This window comes from Bidens hawaiensis, unplaced genomic scaffold (assembly GCF_021521415.1).
Source record: "Bidens hawaiensis isolate Kalapana, Puna unplaced genomic scaffold, B.hawaiensis_p1.1 tig00030837_1, whole genome shotgun sequence".
NCBI classification, from domain to species: Eukaryota; Viridiplantae; Streptophyta; class Magnoliopsida; order Asterales; family Asteraceae; genus Bidens; species Bidens hawaiensis.
In genome coordinates, this window is record NW_027495168.1 from 201,897 (window position 1) to 221,177 (window position 19,281).

A 19,281-nucleotide genomic window follows, 5' to 3' on the forward strand; every position below is an offset into this window, starting at 1 on the left:
GGTAAGTAACGGCGCTGTTCATTTTGTAGGTGGAAGAACTCGGATCCAGAAGAACCATCGGTGAAATAGTTTAATCACACCCGAGGAAAGTAGATCTGCTACCAGTGAGTAGATCCACGTTTCTTCATACGGTATGCAGTTTCAGTTAGGCGAGTATCTTGCATCAATCGAAAACGTTATCGGCGCTTGATCTTTATTCTTAACATTGCGTTTACTAATTGTTTTTAGTTTTATTTTCAGTCAATTTCATGAGAATATTGTACATGAAATTTTGGTTGCATTTTCATTTTTTTCTTTTTACGTCACATCTCTGTAAGTGCATGTGAATTGTTTGATTAATGGTTGTCGAAGTCTAGATTAGTCGTCCTTTTACTCTGTAGATGACATTCGTATTTGGATTTTATTATTTGCTTATTCAAGTTGTTTGTTTAGGATGTTTTAAATGCATGCCCGCCTACTGTTTAACGAAATGCCTCACAAGATTTTCTTTCTAATTGTTTTATTTGCTTTATTTTTAGTTCTTTCAACTCGATTCACCGGCTCACCGCCACAAAGTTACATATTTAAAATGTTTTGTCAATTTGAGTTTCAAATTTCCGACTTTGATGTCACTAGGGTTTGAAATCCCTATTTTTTTTTTCTAATGTAAGTTTAGCAGGTATGGCTGATATGTTGCTTGACAAAATTTAGAGAATATATTGGCTCAATAGGGCTTCTATACACTTATTCACAGATTAATAATTCGTCTAACTTTAAGTCTATAAGGGTTTATGATTCTGAATTTCTGATATTAGCTGTCTTTTAGACCCGCTTTTGTTTATAGTTAGCAACTTTTCTGGTACTGACAAAGAAAATTACTGAATACTTGAACAGGTGTTGTATTAATGCCATCGTAACCAACAGCACATCCGATATGCCTGCAATTTTTCTTTAACGAAGCAACGACAACACTCCTAGGAAAATATGCAATGAACTGATAAAAAATCCACGGCTACAAAAGACAAAACAGCCAGCACCCGTCTTTACTGCTGTTGGAAAACGAACGAGATGATGGTTTAAATTTTAATGAAGAAAGACTGCACATTGGCTGTCAACAACGTTAAACAGATGTAAAAAATTGCCATCATGGAGATACAAGCTAGATTAATATAATTGTACAAAAGCAGCTACTCGATTTAACATCGATATGGATGGTGTACATACAAAACACAAGCAAATCATGGCATCGTCTCAACCCGCAGCAACACGCAGGTACGTTTACTAGTGTATAATAAACTTTAATTTAATAACATAAATTAAAATTTTCCTATTTGTAAAAGAAAGTCCATAAATAGTAATTATATAAAATACAGGTGGCAGCCGTTACCCATAGCTTTTGTACGTTTATCAAACAACGAATTTGTTTAGAAAAAAGCAAGACCATTGTGGTCAAATATTGTCATCTTGTACACAAGATTTTGACTTGGTCAAAGATGCACAAGTTGTTAACCAACGCAGACAATTTATAAAAGCAACATGTAAAGATAAAAACTTGGACAGTACGTAACTAACAAAACTTAACTTCATGTTTGATATTTCAAATTTGTAAATGAATATCGAATGTCTAAAAAAATTGGAACAACGACAGAAATACTAGGGAAACTGTTTGTTTGGTTTATTACTCATATTTGACTCGAGTCCCTGCCGAAAATGAAACACCTCATCCAGTCGGAAACCACCAAAGACCTCGTACGCCAACTCACTTGCTTGCTGTTAAATTCCAAGAACAAAACAATATAGACATTTATACAACTATAAAAATCGCATAATTACTCTTATGCGATGTTTGCAGGATAGAGAGAAAAAGAGATGATTATACAGTTATATTACCTTTTATGTAGTACTCATAAAATTAGGATTATACAATGCATCACCTTTATGTTCACTTTTTATGTAGTGCTATGAATACATGATCACAACTAAAATTTCTTATTCATTTTGGTTATACTTTTTCTGTATTTTTTAAGAGCATATATATATGTTTTTTCATTTAAAATTTTAAATAAAGTTCGGTTTTTAGTCCGGTTCAAACAGTCTGATTATGGAACTAGTACTATATATAATCGGTCTAGTTTTCAAAACATTGAATAATTTACTAGTGAATAAATACGAAATTAGTATTGAATACAATACAATTAGAAACAATTTAATTATATATATATATATATATATATATATATTAAAAATTAGAATAAAAGTGTATAATTGTGAAAAATAAATAATTGATTATTCTTTAACTAATTAATTTTCCTACTCTATGATCCACATGTGTAAAACTGTAGATCATAGAATTAGAATGAACCTACACATATATATAGATGTTTATAATATATGAAGATATTATTGTTGAAGAGGTATATACCTTGCATAAACTGAATACCATAGCCACTGAGAACTGTGCCCAATAGAAACCCAATCACCAGGGAGTTGTGCAGCTGTTTGCTCTCCTCCTAGTGGAGCAAATTGACCAAGATGCTTGTATCTACACAGCGCACACACACAACAAATACTCCATTCAATTTCAGACTGACCCGTTTCAGGATTAACGACAATTTTCATTTTTTTTTAGTTTTTTCAAAGTTTTTTGTGATTTATTTAGTAATTTATGTACCTGAAAGGGCGGAAACGATGACGTCCCGACTCTCTGAAACGTATAGGACCTTCCGGACGTTTCTCACATTTGTCCATACGGTTGAAACAATCTGCAAGGTAGGCGCCCTCCTGCGCTGCAACCTACATATTACCAACCATCATGCATCAGATAACTAATTAATTTGGGATCAACCAAGTATGAAATTAAGTAAAAAAAAATTCACAGGTTCGGGTATGGTATTAGGCGATACTAAGACCAATTGTTTTTCGGTTAATGTATACCTGGGCGGTTGCTGGGAAGTTTTTGACCTGAGAGTCAACTTGAGATAAAGCTGACTTAAATTCATCAACATTGACTTCTTTTGTAGCATCACCCTTGGACTCTTTTAGTAGATCAACAAGGCTGCTCATATTCTTGTTTTTTAGATACAGTTGCACTTGAGGATACCGGTCACATATGTCATCAACTACTTCTTGGAACTCTTTAATGGTCATTGTTCCGGACCGGTTCTTGTCAGCCTTTTCAAATATAGATGATATATCCTCCTGCCAGTCAACAATTCAATGTCAACCCCTTTTCTCAAACATTGAACAAGAGTGATACAAACATACATATATAAATATTATTTGAGAGTTTGCATATAAAATAAATAAAACAGCTGAATGTTAAGAGTTATTAAAATTTTAAATTGTTTGGAAGTTCTGAAATGATTATACAGAGATATATAAATTGAATGTACCATGACTCTGCGTTGGTTTATTGTGGCACAGTCTCCGAGTGCATATATGTTGTTTGTCCCTTCAACTCGAAGCCATTCATCAGTAGCTAAAACACGCCGATTCGCCTATGAAGCACACGACACTGATGTCATTTAACAATTAATGTCACTCAATGAAAATAATATGACAGCACCTGTCCGATTTCCTTCATAAAGTCAACTACAACGGGACGAGTGGCAATGCCAGTTGACCATACTGCCATCCCATAGGGTATGGTTGAGACTACCCCGGTTTTGATTTCTTTTGTTGAAATTTCTTTATCTGAAACCTTAACCACCATTGATCCTGTTTTCAAATCTATACCATCTCTATGAAACTTTTCTTCAGCAAAAGTTGTAATTCTTTTGTCAAACCTGAAAGTCAAAGTGCATTTGTAAGCAGACATTTATGGAATAAAAAGTACTCATGCCAATCATGACCTGCTATTTAAAAAACTGACAGATTTGGTGATTTTTTTTGTGTCAAATGGGTTGATTTGGGTTTCAACAGGTATAAATTAGGTCGAATTTATCAAATTTGCGACTTAGAACGAGTCCAAATGACCATAATACAAATATAACTAGTTAACTCATTCTGATACTTTTTTCTTTCAAAACGACACATCTCAACCTGAGCCAATTTTGGTCAAAACCGGTTTTGATTTGAAACTTTTTAAAACCACCTAATTTGACCAGAAACGCTTTTGACCCGATAATGACCAGCGCGTCTGTTTCAAGGCTTAAATAAAATTACTACAAACGACCATTTTGGCCCAAACCCACCATTCTAAAACTTTTCCAAAACTACCTGTTTTGACCTGAACTTTCTAAACAACCAAGTTTGACCTGAAGCAGTTTTGACCCGATACCTAACCAACCTGCCAGTTTTGCAAGGCTTAAATAAAATGATAAACAAAATTACCCACATTTGACCCTAACACATTTTAAAATTTTCAAAAATGACTAATTTTGACACAAACCAAACTGAAACTTTTTAAAACCACGTTGTTTGACATGAACCAGTTTTATCCAATTAGGACCAGCCCGTCGGTTTTGCAAGACTTAAAACAAATGACTACAAAAACGACCCATTCTGAATCTTTTCCAAAACAACTCATTATGCCGAAACTAGAGCCGCCAATTTGCCAGCATTAAATAAAACGACTAAAAAAAGCTAAGACTTGTGAGCAAAAAAAACACTTTACATGTTCAAAATATGGTTAGTTGCCTCCAAAAGTGATATTTTGACGAAGTCTTTAACGGTCGGGTACAACTTAACCAAATCCTCTGATACAAAATCATGAAGCTCAGCTGCAAACTCGACACCAGTTGGACCACCACCCACAACAACAAACTGAAGCATCCTTCTCCTCTCCTCATCACTCACATTAGGCAAACTCGCCTTTTCAAAGCAATCGATTACTTTCCTGCGAATCTTTTGGGCATCTTCAACTTCCTGTATTAAGAATATATATTAAACTATAACATATCTGATGGCTTACTGACATAAATGTCAAAGATGTGAACTACCTTCAAGTAGAGGCAGTGATCTTCAACACCAGGCGTGTTAAATGTGTTAACACGGGCTCCCATCGCAACAACCAGGTAATCATAGTCGACAATAAATTCTTCGTTTGCATTTTTCGTTGACCGGCAATGCACTTTCTTGTTTTGTGCGTCGATTTTGTAGCATTCGGCTTCACAAAAGTTGACGTTTACGTTATTCTGTTACGAGTCAGATAAATAGACATTGATCAGTAATCAGTAAGTTGAAAATGTTAATCGTCTCACATTGAGTTATTTATTGTCTAAACAATGATGTAAAACTTTCCAAGTGTTTGGGTTTTGCGTTAACATATTTGACCTGTTTTTAACTATATCATCTTCGGGTTGACCGTTTTAGATAACAGGCCGCGTTCTGTATTAACTATTTAGAAAACGGATCGTATCAGGTTGACCCATTCGAAACGAATTGTGTTCGGCAAACCAGTTAGAGAACATGTTGTTTTCGGGTTGACCTGTTTAGAAAACGTGTAGTGTTCGGGTTAGCCCGTTTAAAAACAAATCGTTTTCGGGTTATCCTGTTTAAAATGGTTAGCATTCAGGTTGACCCGTTTATAAATTGGTCATGTTTGGGATGTTTAACCGTTTTAATTAAATAAGCCGAACCCACTAACCCGTTTAACCCATTAGTCAACTAAGTCGATCCAATAACCAGTTTATCCCATTTTTTACTATCAACCAACTCAACTATCATATTTACAAATAGAAACATATGTTGTGTTCTGGTTGAACAATTCAACCCACAACTTGCCATGCTGGCTTTAAAGTTTTGCCTGATCACACGGTATATATACAAAACAAGAAAATGTAAACTAGATTAGATACCTTTTTGACAATGTTGCGAATTGGTTCGACAACGCTGCGCGCTTCAACAGTGCCAACCGTTACACTTGGTAATAAAGGTGTAAATGCAAAGTAATTCCTTGGTGATATCACTTGAACATCATAAGATGGGTTCTTAAGATTTCTCAAGAAACTTGTTCCAGCCCAACCGGTTCCAAGCACCACAACCTTCTTTTTCGGGGCACCAACATCATCATAAGTTTCACGAGTTGCCACTGAATAAGCCACAACACCCCCACCACTGAAATGTGTTACATGTGTAAAAACCAATAAGTTCATGTACTAAGCCATGAGTAATTAAAATTCTTCTAAGGTATATAAACTATGTGCAATCCCAATATAATACAAGGCAAACATAATTTAAATATTTCTATGCATAACCTATCACAAAGCCCATAAAGTTTTCGGCTTACACTTGGATCGACGAATCGAATATAGACTAGGGTTATCCTAGGTTGCTCGGTCCAACCCGAATGCTCCTAAGCTGTAATAGGTAGTAACTGATGGGTGGAAACATAGTTGTCAATAGCGAATAGCGGTAAATAGCGACAAACTATCTATATGCTACGTAGTGTTAGCGACGAAATAGTACCCGCTATTTCATGTTTAGCAATAAAATAGTAGAAAGTTTAGAAAATAAAAAAAACTCAAGTTATAATTTGTATATATGTGTATAATGCTAGTTTTATTCTTTTTATGTATAAATTTATAAGTTTAAGGACTAAATGTAAACTAGTGAAGATAGAGAGGGTTAATTAGTGAAGATAGAGAGGGTTAATTATTAAACTAGTGAAGATAGAGAGTGTTAATTATTAAATACACAAATTAACTTTACACTTTTTATGTAAAAATTCACAAATTTTAGATAGAGAGGGTTAATTGTTAATTATTAAATACACAAATTACACTTTTTATGTAAAAATTCACAAATTTTAAGGACTCAATGTAAACTAGTGAAAGAGAGAGGTGTTAGATGTCAAAACACCAAAACTTTATTAAACCCTAAAAGTCCAAAGTTTACATTTCGCAGCCTTCTTCCTCGCTTCCAACATAAGTTAGTGTCGCTTCAACCTCCTTTTTAGCAAAGATCATGTCGGAATTCGCCTTCGCTATATGGTCACAAAGACCTTGTAGAGGCGTATTCGCTGTAGCGCCCGCTATGAACGCTATTGACAACTATGGGCGGAAACTAATAGTTTATAACAATGTTTTTTCTCAACCTCCATTTATACATTAGGAAAGTTTCATATCAAAACCAATAATATGATGAGAATCGTATAACGTATTTTTAGACGTTTAGTATTACATCGTATAAATGCATTATGTAATTCAAAATTTGGAACCAAAACAAATTCAAGCCACACATTGAAAATAAACTACATCAACCTAAGTTAATTAGTAACAACATGCAATAACAAATAATTTCAACATCAAATACAGTACGCCACCATTTTCAGCATTTAAATTATTGAATTGTAACATTCCGAAAATCATATAAAATATAGATCTAAATAATTAACTTCCGTAAGGACAGTTTACCATTACAACAAAAGTATAAAAAACTAAATAATTATTAAAATCAAGCAAAACCTAATATATAGCAACAAATTAAACTAATAATAACAAGAAGAAGAAGAAGAAACGTGAATCGGTATATACCTAAGTGCGCAAACGGCGAGAAATCCCGAAGAATACGGGCGTTCACGAAACCTCCGTAAAAGCCTTTCATACACATTATTCAAACGTCTGCTCATTTCCGCTTTGTAAACAAAAACTGTCAGATCTACACTGCAAAAGCATGAATCAAATAAGATATGATTATGATATGTATCTAATTCGATGATACAAACACGAGAAAAACACACAACGTGATAACGAATATAATGCATGTTACCGGTCGATTCAACATGTACTTGTACATACATTATCAATCAAATTATTATTATTATTATTAAAAACATAAGAGAGGAAGATTGAACAGAACAGTTACGTTTTTTAGAGAGAGGCGGAGAGGCAGTGCTACCAAAATAAAATAAAATGTGGGTTGGGTGCTTTTATATTAGTAGGGTTTGGGTGGCGTATAGACAGCTAGCAAACGCATATATGAATGGAATGACTTGGGGAGAAAGTTAAAGTTAGTCGGTTTTTTATTTTTATTCCTCGATTTCTGGAGGTGGACTTCTTTCATTCCCACGTGATTGCGAGCAGTTTTATTTTTAGAAAATTATTTATGTGTTAGATTTTGAAAAATCAAATAAAATATAATTTATAATTTTACTAAAATTGAGTTTTGAAAGTCAACCATTAATAAATTATTATCTAAAATATCCCAGATTTATAATTTTGCTGAACTGGATTACATAAATGCATGATATTTCAACATTAAATTCATGACCCGTTGGGATTTAATTCGATAAAAAAGAATGTAATTACAATAGAGAGGCAAGTAAGCGAGCAACAAGCTGCGCAGCCATCCCTTTTGAATGGCAAAACCGATCCTACTAAAAACAAAGTTATCATTCTTCGACGTCGTTGAGTTACTGTGCACAACCCGCTGAACTCTTTTTAAAAACGTAGCAGCATCGGGTGTAAGGGACCCGATGGAATAATTATACGTTTGTTATGCATGAATGAAATAAACCAATGTAAGAAAATAAAAAAAATAATGTTTTTATGGTCAATATAATGGAATCCCATATTCCCTAAATCATTGCATTTCATTCCTTCTAAAATATCTTAAAACTAGTTTTTATCCCCCGTACTACGGGGGTTGTGTTTTTTTTCGTGTTTAATATTCATATTTTTTTTGCATTTTAATTTTATTTATTATAAAAAATGTTAATAATATACTTAGGGTTTGATGATGAAATAGTTTCACAAATAACTGACATGCTATAACCCGTTTAAAAACTATGGGTTTGCTGAGACCATGACCCGATTATTTTTTTTACTATAAAATTGTTTCTTATTATAAATAATATATTTTTCTTAAAAAATTGAATACTAATATTTACTATATTCCTATTATTTTGGATTTGCATATCAAATACTTAGTGAGATTTATTTTTAGAATAGTGAGATGTTATAACCCGTTTAAGGTTATCTGGGTATGGTGAGACCCATACCGTGAATTCGGGTAAAATGCATGAGAAGTTTTCATTTACAAATAAAACAATATGGTAGCTTGAGTAAATGTAAGAAACAACCATAGAACTTTTAAATGTTTTGTTTATTTACGGGGTTGTTTTATATTATTTGTTTCTAATATTTATTTATTTTTTGAATTTTTATTTTTTTTATTGTATGAAAGTTAATAATATATATATGATTTGATGATAAATTGTTTCACAAATAAATGAGATGTTATAACCCGGTTTAAAAGCTATATGAGTTTGATTAGACACAAGACCCATTTATTTTTTACTATAAAATTGGTTTTTTTAATTATAAATAATATATATCTTTTTTAAATAAATCATATATTAATTTTTAGTATATCCCTACCTTTTAGGATTTTTATATCAAATATTTGGTGAGATTAGTTTTTAATATAATGAGATGTTATAACCCGTTTAAGAAATATATGGGTTTGATTAGACCCATACCCATGAATTCGGGTCAAATGCATGAGAAGTCTTTATTTAAAAATCAAGGAAATCTGGTGACTCCAAAAAAAGGGGGAGCGACCACATCGCGATACGTAGGATTTTTATGTTTTCATTTATATATATTATTATAGATTATTCTATCCATCACTTTTTTTTATTCAATTCTCTCTTTTACTTTACATCACCTTCACCATTATCAACCACCACAACCCAGGCCCGTCTCCGAGAATGCTAAAAAAATTTAGGCCTCGTGCGAGAAAATTTTAAATTTTTGGGCCTCCTTCTTATAATATAAACTCATCAATTAGCTTCATCTACATTAAAACTAGAACTTTGAGATAGTTTTGAGGAAAACTTGTGTATACGGGGCCCTTTGTCATTCTTTGCTTTTTCTTCCTCTACCTTCTTCTTTTTACGTTTTTGGGCACCGAAGAGGTATATATATTTGGGAACGGGAGGCATGATTTCTAGAAAAAAAAAATTCACCATTTAGTATTATTAGCAAAAAAAAATAATACATAAATAACAAAACAACTAATCTGCTCATGAAACTAAAAAGACTCGTGTTAGCTAAATCACAAACACAAAATACACGTCAAAAAAATAAAAAAAAAATCCTACAAAGTGATTAACGAAGTGTCAGGGAATATCATCAGCAAAAAGTCAATTTTGTGTCAAATATAATGCAAAAATTGATCTTGCAAGCATGATAAAATATTAGAAATTAATAAAATTATACCTTCCTCCTTCCAATTAGTTTCGATAAACCTAAAATCCAAATTGCAAATTCATATTTGCAAACATACAATTAGGTATCAATTAACAGAAAGTAATAAAAATCATAGTATCATACGATTCATACCTTCGATTCGATTCGATTCCTACTTTCTCGTTACCTAATCTTTGGTATATGATATAATTATCGCTCAGTTAGTTCGTCTGTTTAGTATTCACGTTGGTTTTTATTGGGCTTAGTATATTAAATAGGTTATGATAAAATTTAAAACCATTGTGCTCTATAAAAATTTGGGCCTCGTGCCATTGCATGGGCCGCACGGCCCAAAAACCGGGCCTGCCACAATCGTCTGCCATCACACACCACTAGCAGCACGACCACTCACTACCATTTTTATTTTCTTCCATTATCTGTTCCTGGCTGTCAAACAATATAAAATAATAATTTATTTTATTTTTTTATGATAATCAAATTTCTCAATAAAATGGTATTAATCCATTTCAACAGTATAAACACATGTATAATTTTATCAATTCAACATGCATATAATTTAAATATATTTAAAACAAATGAATAAATGAAAATTGGACTCTTATGTTTTTAGAGTGAGAAGGCGAGAGGTGCCACACTGCCACTACCAAAAATGTGGGGAGAAAATGGTTTGGTTTAGTAGAGGGTTTGGCGTGTAGACAGCACATGCATGTGACTTGGGGAGCAAGTTTTAGGTGACATTTCATACCACGCACTTATTATAAAAAAATATTTATATGTTACATCCCCTCTTTTGGTAAATCAAATAAAAAAGTAACATATTCCTTCCTAACTTTTGCAAATCAACCATTAATAAAATATAAAACTTCCCAAATAAATTTACTATGATTGTTTTATAACCTATTAATGACTCTTCTATTAAAAGATTACCTTTTAATCAGTATGATGTAAATTGAAGAGTGCGTTTGGTTACATATCTTAATGGCCCATGAAGCTTCTTAACGATTAAGTTTTAAAAATTCAGATATTGTCTCTTCAATCACACATCTTATTAATTCAATACTTAAATTACCAAACAACCCCTAAACTAATTTACATAAAAGCGTGATATTTTCAACACTAATTCTACATAATATACCTATCGGTGATACATACACTGACATGTAGGATTGTAAGGGTGATCAAATGGGTTTTACACACACACCTCACGTCCTCACCTGACCCAGACCTGATTAATAGTAAAGACGAGACTTGAGAACTGACCCTAATGTTGACAATCGGTTCTAGAACAACCTAACCCAACCCTATCCCGGTTAATAGTAAAGACGAGAGTCGAGAACCGATGCTAATGTTGATAACTGGTTCGGGTTCTAGAACATATTGTTAGTATTGGGCCCAATTGTTTCACGTGAGATGGCTTTTAATTGGCAATTACTAGGCTTGCATTGTAACTTGTATATTACACCCACTGCTAAATACTATCAATCAACATGTATTCTGGGTAAAGTAAAGCTTATTTTCATCATTCATTCTATACATATACAAGGGTATATCACAAATAATAATTTCTCATAAACTTGTCTTAAAAAACCAATTCAAACTAGTAAAATAAATCAAGTCATAAAGAAAATAACAAAATCAAACAATAAATTAAGTAGGTTATATAATCGATTTGAAATACAAATGGGTTCGGAGGTATTCTTATAAACCCATTGTTGGACCTGGATCGATTAACTCAATATACCATACTCGGGACTCGGGAGCCGACCCTATTAAACAATAAATAGGTTTTCATGGGTCGAGTACGAGGGCCGCGTGAGTCACACGGGTGTTACCCGGTCTATGCTCACCCCCAGCTAACATGTATGTATATTATTATACGGTTAATCTAAGTTTTAAATATTTTATTATGAAGTTGATGCTCAATTTAAACACTCTATTTATATTTAGGAAAATTGGTTTTTATTGGTCTCAACTATCGTCTTTTGGTCATTGTCGGTCCCAACTAACGAATTGGTTGCTGGTGGTCCCAACTTTTAACGTATTTGTTCTTAACGGTCCGCGACTAACAGAATTCTAACGTCGTTAGTTTTAGGTCGCCGGAAAAACGTTTTTAGCCAGAAAACACACATTTTTCCCCGAAAACTCAACACTTTTGTCCCAAACATCATGGTAACTTTGAATCTTACCTTTATGAACCTTTTTTCTAGTAAAAACCTCAATTATTGAGGTCGTTGGAACTCTAGAACCATCTTCGGAATCAGTTGATGGTGCTTAAGTGACGGTGGTTGGTTGGCGGTGAGTAAATTGGTGGTGGTGGCGGTGTTCAGATGGTGATTTCTGGCAGAAAATTTGACTTTCCCGACCAAAAACGTTTTTCCGACGACCTAAAACTAACGGCGTTAGGATTCTGTTAGCTGCAGACCGTTAGGAACAAATACATAAAAAGTTGGGACCATCAGTGACCAATTCGTTAGTTGGGACTGATAATGACCAAAAGACAATAGTTAGGATCAATAACTATTGATGGTGCTTAAGTGATGGTGGTTGGTTGGCGGTGAGTAAATTGGTGGTGGTGGTGGCGGTGTTCAGATGGTGATTTCTGGCAGAAAATTTGACTTTCCTGACCAAAAACGTTTTTCCGACGACCTAAAACTAACGGCGTTAGGATTTTGTTAGCTGTGGACCGTTAGGAACAAATACATTAAAAGTTGGGACCATCAGTGACCAATTCGTTAGTTGGGACTGACAATGACCAAAAAACAATAGTTATGATCAATAAAAACCAATTTTCCTTATATTTATAATTGGGCTTCTGGTTCAATGACATGGAGGTGATGGTTAAGATTTAGGATTCTAATAGTCTCAAGTTCAAAACTTGACTCGGAGGGGGGGGGGGTCTACGGTGTGGGTTTACCCCTTGGTGTTATTGGGTGAGTCATGCCTAGAGTGTGAAAATTAGTATGGAATGTCGATATCTCATCCCAGGAATGCTCACCAAGTATTGGGGGTAAACCAAAGCAATTATAAAAAATATAATTAAAACACTCAATTTGCTTCGAAAATGCTTCATTAGATATTATTTTGTTTTGTTATATTGTGGAATATATATATATATATATATACATATATATATTTATTTATTTATTTTAATCTGATTTATCTCATAATTTAAATGTATGTTTTATTCGGATTGTTGGTGTCTTTATTGTCTTTAACATTTCTAGTTTCACGTAATTAACATATTTGGTAAAATGTTTTTCTAACGAGTTAAAATATATAAAAATACTACTCCGTTCTATGTTTGTAGAAATAAAAGACTTGTCTAGTTAGATTCGTGCAAGCTTGGTATATGAAGCTTGGCATTGGGTTCGCTTATTAAGCATATTCAATGGTCAGTGGCGGACCCAGGATTTTTTGTCAATGGGGTCCCAATTTTTTCGGTTTACAAAATTTTTCGGGTCGGTCGTTATTCGGGTCGGGTCGAGGCGAGGAACATAATAAAACACGGAACTATGGTGTCATTGGAAACGAGTAAGTAGAAGAATCTAAATTAGAAACTAGATGAAACATACACTTTTAATTCATACCCGAAAAACATGAACGTAATCTATATATATGGTCTTACATAATTGACCAAAACATGAAAAAATAACTCTTACACAAATAAATGATTAATTATAATATACATACACAAGGTAAATAATAAAAGAATATGCAAAATCCATGTTAACATTATATATGTTGCATGGTGATAATGACTATATGAGAGAAACTAACAAAAAGCACAAATACCCTAACTGAATAACTAAGACTAGGATATTAAAAAAACAACAAAAAAGGAGTATGATGGGGCTTGAACCTACAACCTCTCACAAGTAAAACAAGGGACTTTCCACTGTACCAGTTCAATCTTAACAGTATGGGTTCCAAGTATTAATTTTTATGGGTCCTTACAAAATTTAATATACCGTCTCTAAGTAATTTTTAAAAAACATCGGTGTCCCGGGACCCCGATCGGACCTATGTGGGTCCGCCCCTGTCAATGGTACAAAGTAGCTTCGTAGAAATGTCGATCAAACGTGGAGTCGAAGATATGTGGCGTGTTTCTCGTTTTATTTAGTTTTTGGTCAATACTAAATAATTTTCCAAGTCATCCGAATTAACGTCTTCCATTCGCCAACCTCAACTCCTAAAATGAAAGACCACTCACCATTTTCCCTCATATATTTTTTTAAACCTATTCGGTGACATTAGTTATTATATAATTTCTCATATATTTAGTTTTTATTATAATTTTAATATATACCTAGGAAACAAAATCCATCGCGACATGAATTTGGCCGGTATCCGTCTAGCTTTGTTATGGTAATGACACTAAACCCAAAGAACAATTTAGTGAACGCCAAGAAGTATTGACACTCGTATAGCCTATAACAAAAAAACACCATATTTAAAATGACGTGTTTTGGCTCGCTCAATGCTGCTGCGAGTTGTTGCGAGTTTATCAATATCGAATATGTTCGTGAGGGTATCGTAAAGAAAACCAAATAAATAAATTTAATGGGGAAGACCAATAGTTATCATATATAAAAAAGTTAGACAAAGAACATCTTAATGACGTGGCATAGGTAAAACCCGCTCGTGATTAGGCCGATATCGATTATATTCGTAATGGTACTAGAAAGCTCGAGTCTTAACGAACTCAAGTCCGAGCTCGAGTCTTGTATGGGAAGCTCAAATAGGCTCTTCGAGCTTTAACGAACCTTGTATATTTATAAGTTTGACCTCATTTAGACTTCTATGTATTGCTTTCACACTGCACAACTGAGCTTGATCTACTTTAACTCGTTTAAGGTACTACAAGAGCTCAAGCCGAGCTTAATCTTGCGTAAATATATAAAACTAATTAAAAATGTATATAAACTAATTGATAAATACTAAACGAGCCAAACCTAAGCTTAAAATAAAAACCTCACTAGGCGAGCTTGATCTTTAGAAATTAGAAAAAGAGTTCAAATGAGGAAAGCTCGAATTTGAGCTTTCCTAAGTCAAAACGAGCCGTGGTATAGTCTAGTAGAACTCAGGCTTACACCATATCAAACAAAAAGAAAAAAGAACATCAAATTTTTAACCGCCCCACCACCTGCCATCTTTTTTTTTTCTTTTCAAACTGCTAATGATAATTTCGTGTTGAACTGATAATGCTTTATGACTTTGTCATCCTTAACTCCTTTTACCAAACATGTTTTACGTGAAAAACAACATCACTTCATAAGCAAAACATAACACACTAGGAGATGGATCGAATTACACACAAATTCATACAAGTAGACGGACTAAAGCTTCACGTAGCCGAGTTCGGATCACAGTCCACCCCAGCAGTGATTTTTCTTCACGGGTTCCCGGAGATATGGTACACCTGGCGCCATCAAATGATAACCGTCGCAAACGCTGGTTACAGAGTCATCGCACCTGATTTCCAAGGATATGAATTGTCCGATGCACCCCCTGAACCTGAGAAAACCTCGTTCGCTCATCTTATTAGTGATGCTGCATCGATCCTTGATGCTCTCGAAATTTCTAAGGTAAACCATATAGGGCAGTCCACGAGAATACAAAAAAAAAAAAATCTGGGGCGTTTAAAAAGATGGGGCTTAAAATATAAACTTAATAACTCATATATAATTTTTTTGATAAGTTTCAATAACGGTCGGATTAACGATTTTGAAGCTGAGGGAAATAATTTGGTAAAAAGCTAAAACAAGTTTAAAATCAGTGAGATAATTGTTGTCAAAAAGTAAATTAAGCATCTAGGGTCTAGGGGTGTAAATAACATACTGGAGTCTTAAATTTAACTCACCCTTATTAACAAAGCCGTCGTGTTGTGGCGACACAACGTTGCGTATTTGGTCAGCATTAGTTAGGTTAGGTGCCATAACGGGTATTGAGTTAAACCCAAATATGTTACAAACTAAAACTACAAAGATCGACCATGTGACTTTTTAAAGTTATAGCTCAAATGTGTTAATCATGTCGAATCGATTCAAATCCCAAATTCGAAATCGAGACTTGTCAAAATTATATTATATAAATCATTAACAAACTATAAAAACGCTAAACTTGTTGTAATATTAATCTTTAAAAGAAATAAAATGCCAAGTATCTTAGTTATTTGAACATTCTTAGGCATTTGTGATTGCTAAAGATTTTGGAGGATGGAATGCCTATTCACTCGCACTCCTCTACCCGGAAAAAGTGGCTGCAATCATAACATTGAATGTGCTATTTATGCTTCCCGGTGCCATCACTGATCACTTTGTTTTACCGGAGGGCTTCTACTTCGTTAGATGGCAGGTAAAACCCCATGTCTTAAAACTTGAATTATATTCCTACTTATAACCGTGAGTTATTTGGGATTTTAAATAGAAACCGGGTAGAGCTGAAACAGATTTTGGCCGTCTTGATGTTAAAACGGTGGTGAGAAATATATACATATTGTTTAGTCAAAGTGAAGTGCCGAGCGCTGGTGAGAACGAGGAGATAATGGATTTGGTGAAGCCATCAACTCCTTTACCGTCGTGGATTACCGAGGAGGATATTGAAACTTATGGGAGTTTGTACGAGAAGAATGGGTTCCAGACCGCACTTCAAGTCCCATATAGGTATGCATATTTTGTCATACGATAAAATACCCAAACATATAGCTTATACGTGGAAAAATATGTGTTGGAGCACCTGTGACCGTGGGGTTTGAGTGTTTTTGGGTTTACTTATTGGGTGTGTTTTTAGTGTCTTAAAAAAAGAGTGTTTTTTACATAACAGTATTGTGGATGGTCTTATCATAGTTTATGGCAAGGAAAGTAGAGGAAAGTAGAGGGAATGATAAGAAAGAGAAGGGAAGGGAAGAAATTTTTTTTTAATTAGATGTGTTATTGAGATGGAAGAAAATTAGAGGAAATGAAATGATAACTATGTTAAAAAATATTTATCCGTAATCATCCCATTTTTGGGAGGATAACTTATTGGGAAAATACATTAATTTAATCTCTCCTAACTCTTTCTACTCCTTTCCTTTTCATCTTAAAAAAAACTCAAGAACACTCATTTTTTAACTATCCTTAGTTTTCATTTCCTTTCCCTCATTTAAAAAAACTCAAGAACAGGGCGTAATAGGTTATTTGTGTATTTGAGAGACAAGTTAGCCATTGCATAGTTCCATAACTGATAAAATGTTTTATATTAAGTTTGCGTATACTATGGTCAATCATTATAGGATGACGTACGAGGTTGGATCCGAGGTACAAGATCCTAAAATAGAAGTTCCAACAATGGTGATAATGGGTGAGAAAGATTACGTGATGAAAATTCCTAGAATGAAGGAATATGTAAGGAGCGGGGAAGTGAAGAAATATGTACCAAACCAAGAAATAATATATGTGTCTAACGAGTGTCATTTTGTCCACGAGCAATTTCCCGACCACGTGAACCAACTCGTCCTTACTTTCCTCGACCACAACAAGCATCTTGCAGTAATTTAGCTTGTTTCCACGAGACTAAAAAGGTTACAAAGATAGTTAAGGTTTTTAGTAGAAACTTACTTAACACCTTATAAGTCTTTAATATCCTTAACATTTAGCAGTCTATCATCAACATGTATGACAACTGTGTTTGTGGATATGAGGAAGTATAATCGTTTATAATAATTACCAAAGGTTCAAAGTGACTTGAACCATTTTGAAATCAAATTAAAAGGGGTTGAGCATTCATTTGAATGAATAATTGTTTTTGTAAACTGTTAAAACCGTCCCTGAGGTTTAGTCAGTTTTGTGACTTTCGTTTAAAAAGTCTCCTTTTGCAATTGCACCATTTAGGTTTCTCAATTATTGTTAATGTCATCCGAATCATTAACTTCGTGTATTTCAACGCTATACCAGGGGTATTTCAGTTTTTATATCTATTTGTTAGATTTGTTACAATTTTTTTCTCTTTTTATTTTCAAATAAGAAACCATTTTTTTTCTTTATGTCAGTAGAAGACAATATTCTTACACTTATGTTCCCAGACAGTCCGCAACAACCTCTGAGCAGATCTTATCGAGTATTTGAAGTATTTGTATCCGTTAAACCAATTAAATAACCAATTTTATCTCTTTAGTTAATAATTATTGCATTTTAATATAATCAAGTAAGTTTTTCTATTTTTATTTTGTTATTTAATTAATAAAAACATAAATGTGTCTAGTATTTTTTTTTTATTTAAAAAGAAATCAAAGTAGAAGCACTAAGGAAAATTGTAATGATAGCCATCCCAATTCCCATATAGAAGAAAAACTAGGACAAAAATGGAAAAAAAACTAACTTGTCAATGTCATGTAGGGAAAACTAGAAACAGTGGGATGACTCCCTCCACTAACACAAGAAAAATAAATATCTTTGATGGCCTACATCAAATAATAACGTGGTTGAAGTACATTAATGCATTGCCCACATTACAAACACATTTTTTGTTTTCATGAAAGATATATCCAACGAACATACATTAACTTTGTTTTTCAAGTTTTCAAAATACACACACACTATATATGCATTGCATTAACAGGCGGATTCGGTTAAATTATAACTAGAGTAAGTTAAAACGTTGGGCTCACCTCCACGAAGAACGGAGGTATTACAATTTACAAGTCGTGTATTATGCGGAATACTTTATGAGTAAATAAAGGCAAATAATGTTTACGGCATGCCCATCAGTCCATCACAAGTGATCGAAGACAAGCAAAATGATAAAATCGAACACAGTCCGTTCTGCTCCCATTAAGAGATTCGACAGTAATGGTTACTCACAGGGGCGGATCTATAGTAGAAATGGGTGGTTCCCCGGAACCACCCGAGTTTCGAAATAATAGTGTATTTGTATATATAAAACATTAGAGGAACCACCTTATAAATTAGGAAGGAACCACCTTAAAAACATTTGAAACGCTTGGCCAGCTGGTAAGGTGCTGGTTTTGTAACTTGAAGGCCACAAGTTCAATTCCGGATTTCCATATAATTTTTGAACTTTTTTTAACTACTGCACAACCCATTTAGGGTTTTATTAGTCAAAAAATAAAACACACCGACACTAAACACAATGGCGCCTGCGATCTCCC

At 33.8% G+C, this 19,281-nt stretch overlaps 2 protein-coding genes across 2 annotated transcripts; one reads left to right on the forward strand and one right to left on the reverse strand.

Moving 5' to 3' along the window:
* Positions 1–1,624: 1,624 nt before the first annotated feature.
* On the reverse strand, positions 1,625–7,572 carry LOC143581243 (external alternative NAD(P)H-ubiquinone oxidoreductase B2, mitochondrial-like). The gene is made up of 10 exons (XM_077064068.1): positions 7,455–7,572; positions 5,778–6,036; positions 4,920–5,114; positions 4,595–4,845; positions 3,545–3,764; positions 3,372–3,476; positions 2,914–3,177; positions 2,651–2,772; positions 2,402–2,521; positions 1,625–1,749 (listed from the first exon to the last, which is right to left on the reverse strand). The coding sequence occupies exons 1-10, from the start codon at positions 7,547–7,549 to the stop codon at positions 1,662–1,664; spliced, it is 1,719 nt and encodes a 572-aa protein (XP_076920183.1). The 5' UTR covers positions 7,550–7,572; the 3' UTR covers positions 1,625–1,661.
* A 7,835-nt stretch (positions 7,573–15,407) lies between these two features.
* On the forward strand, positions 15,408–17,701 carry LOC143581244 (epoxide hydrolase 2-like). The gene is made up of 4 exons (XM_077064069.1): positions 15,408–15,718; positions 16,320–16,487; positions 16,560–16,795; positions 17,407–17,701. The coding sequence occupies exons 1-4, from the start codon at positions 15,431–15,433 to the stop codon at positions 17,669–17,671; spliced, it is 957 nt and encodes a 318-aa protein (XP_076920184.1). The 5' UTR covers positions 15,408–15,430; the 3' UTR covers positions 17,672–17,701.
* The last annotated feature ends 1,580 nt before the right edge of the window (positions 17,702–19,281 follow it).

What these genes read in the sequence shown, in the direction of transcription:
- LOC143581243 (XM_077064068.1), bottom strand. Translation starts at nt 7,549, where the DNA reads ATGAGCAGACGTTTGAATAATGTGTATGAAAGGCTTTTACGGAGGTTT. An exon ending in ATCACTGCCTCTACTTGAAG is followed by an intron (nt 4,846 to 4,919) that starts GTAGTTCACATC and finishes TTCTTAATACAG; the next exon opens with GAAGTTGAAGATGCCCAAAA. An exon ending in TGGTATTCAGTTTATGCAAG is followed by an intron (nt 1,750 to 2,401) that starts GTATATACCTCT and finishes GGAATTTAACAG; the next exon opens with CAAGCAAGTGAGTTGGCGTA.
- LOC143581244 (XM_077064069.1), top strand. Translation starts at nt 15,431, where the DNA reads ATGGATCGAATTACACACAAATTCATACAAGTAGACGGACTAAAGCTT. An exon ending in ATGCTCTCGAAATTTCTAAG is followed by an intron (nt 15,719 to 16,319) that starts GTAAACCATATA and finishes GAACATTCTTAG; the next exon opens with GCATTTGTGATTGCTAAAGA. An exon ending in GCACTTCAAGTCCCATATAG is followed by an intron (nt 16,796 to 17,406) that starts GTATGCATATTT and finishes CAATCATTATAG; the next exon opens with GATGACGTACGAGGTTGGAT.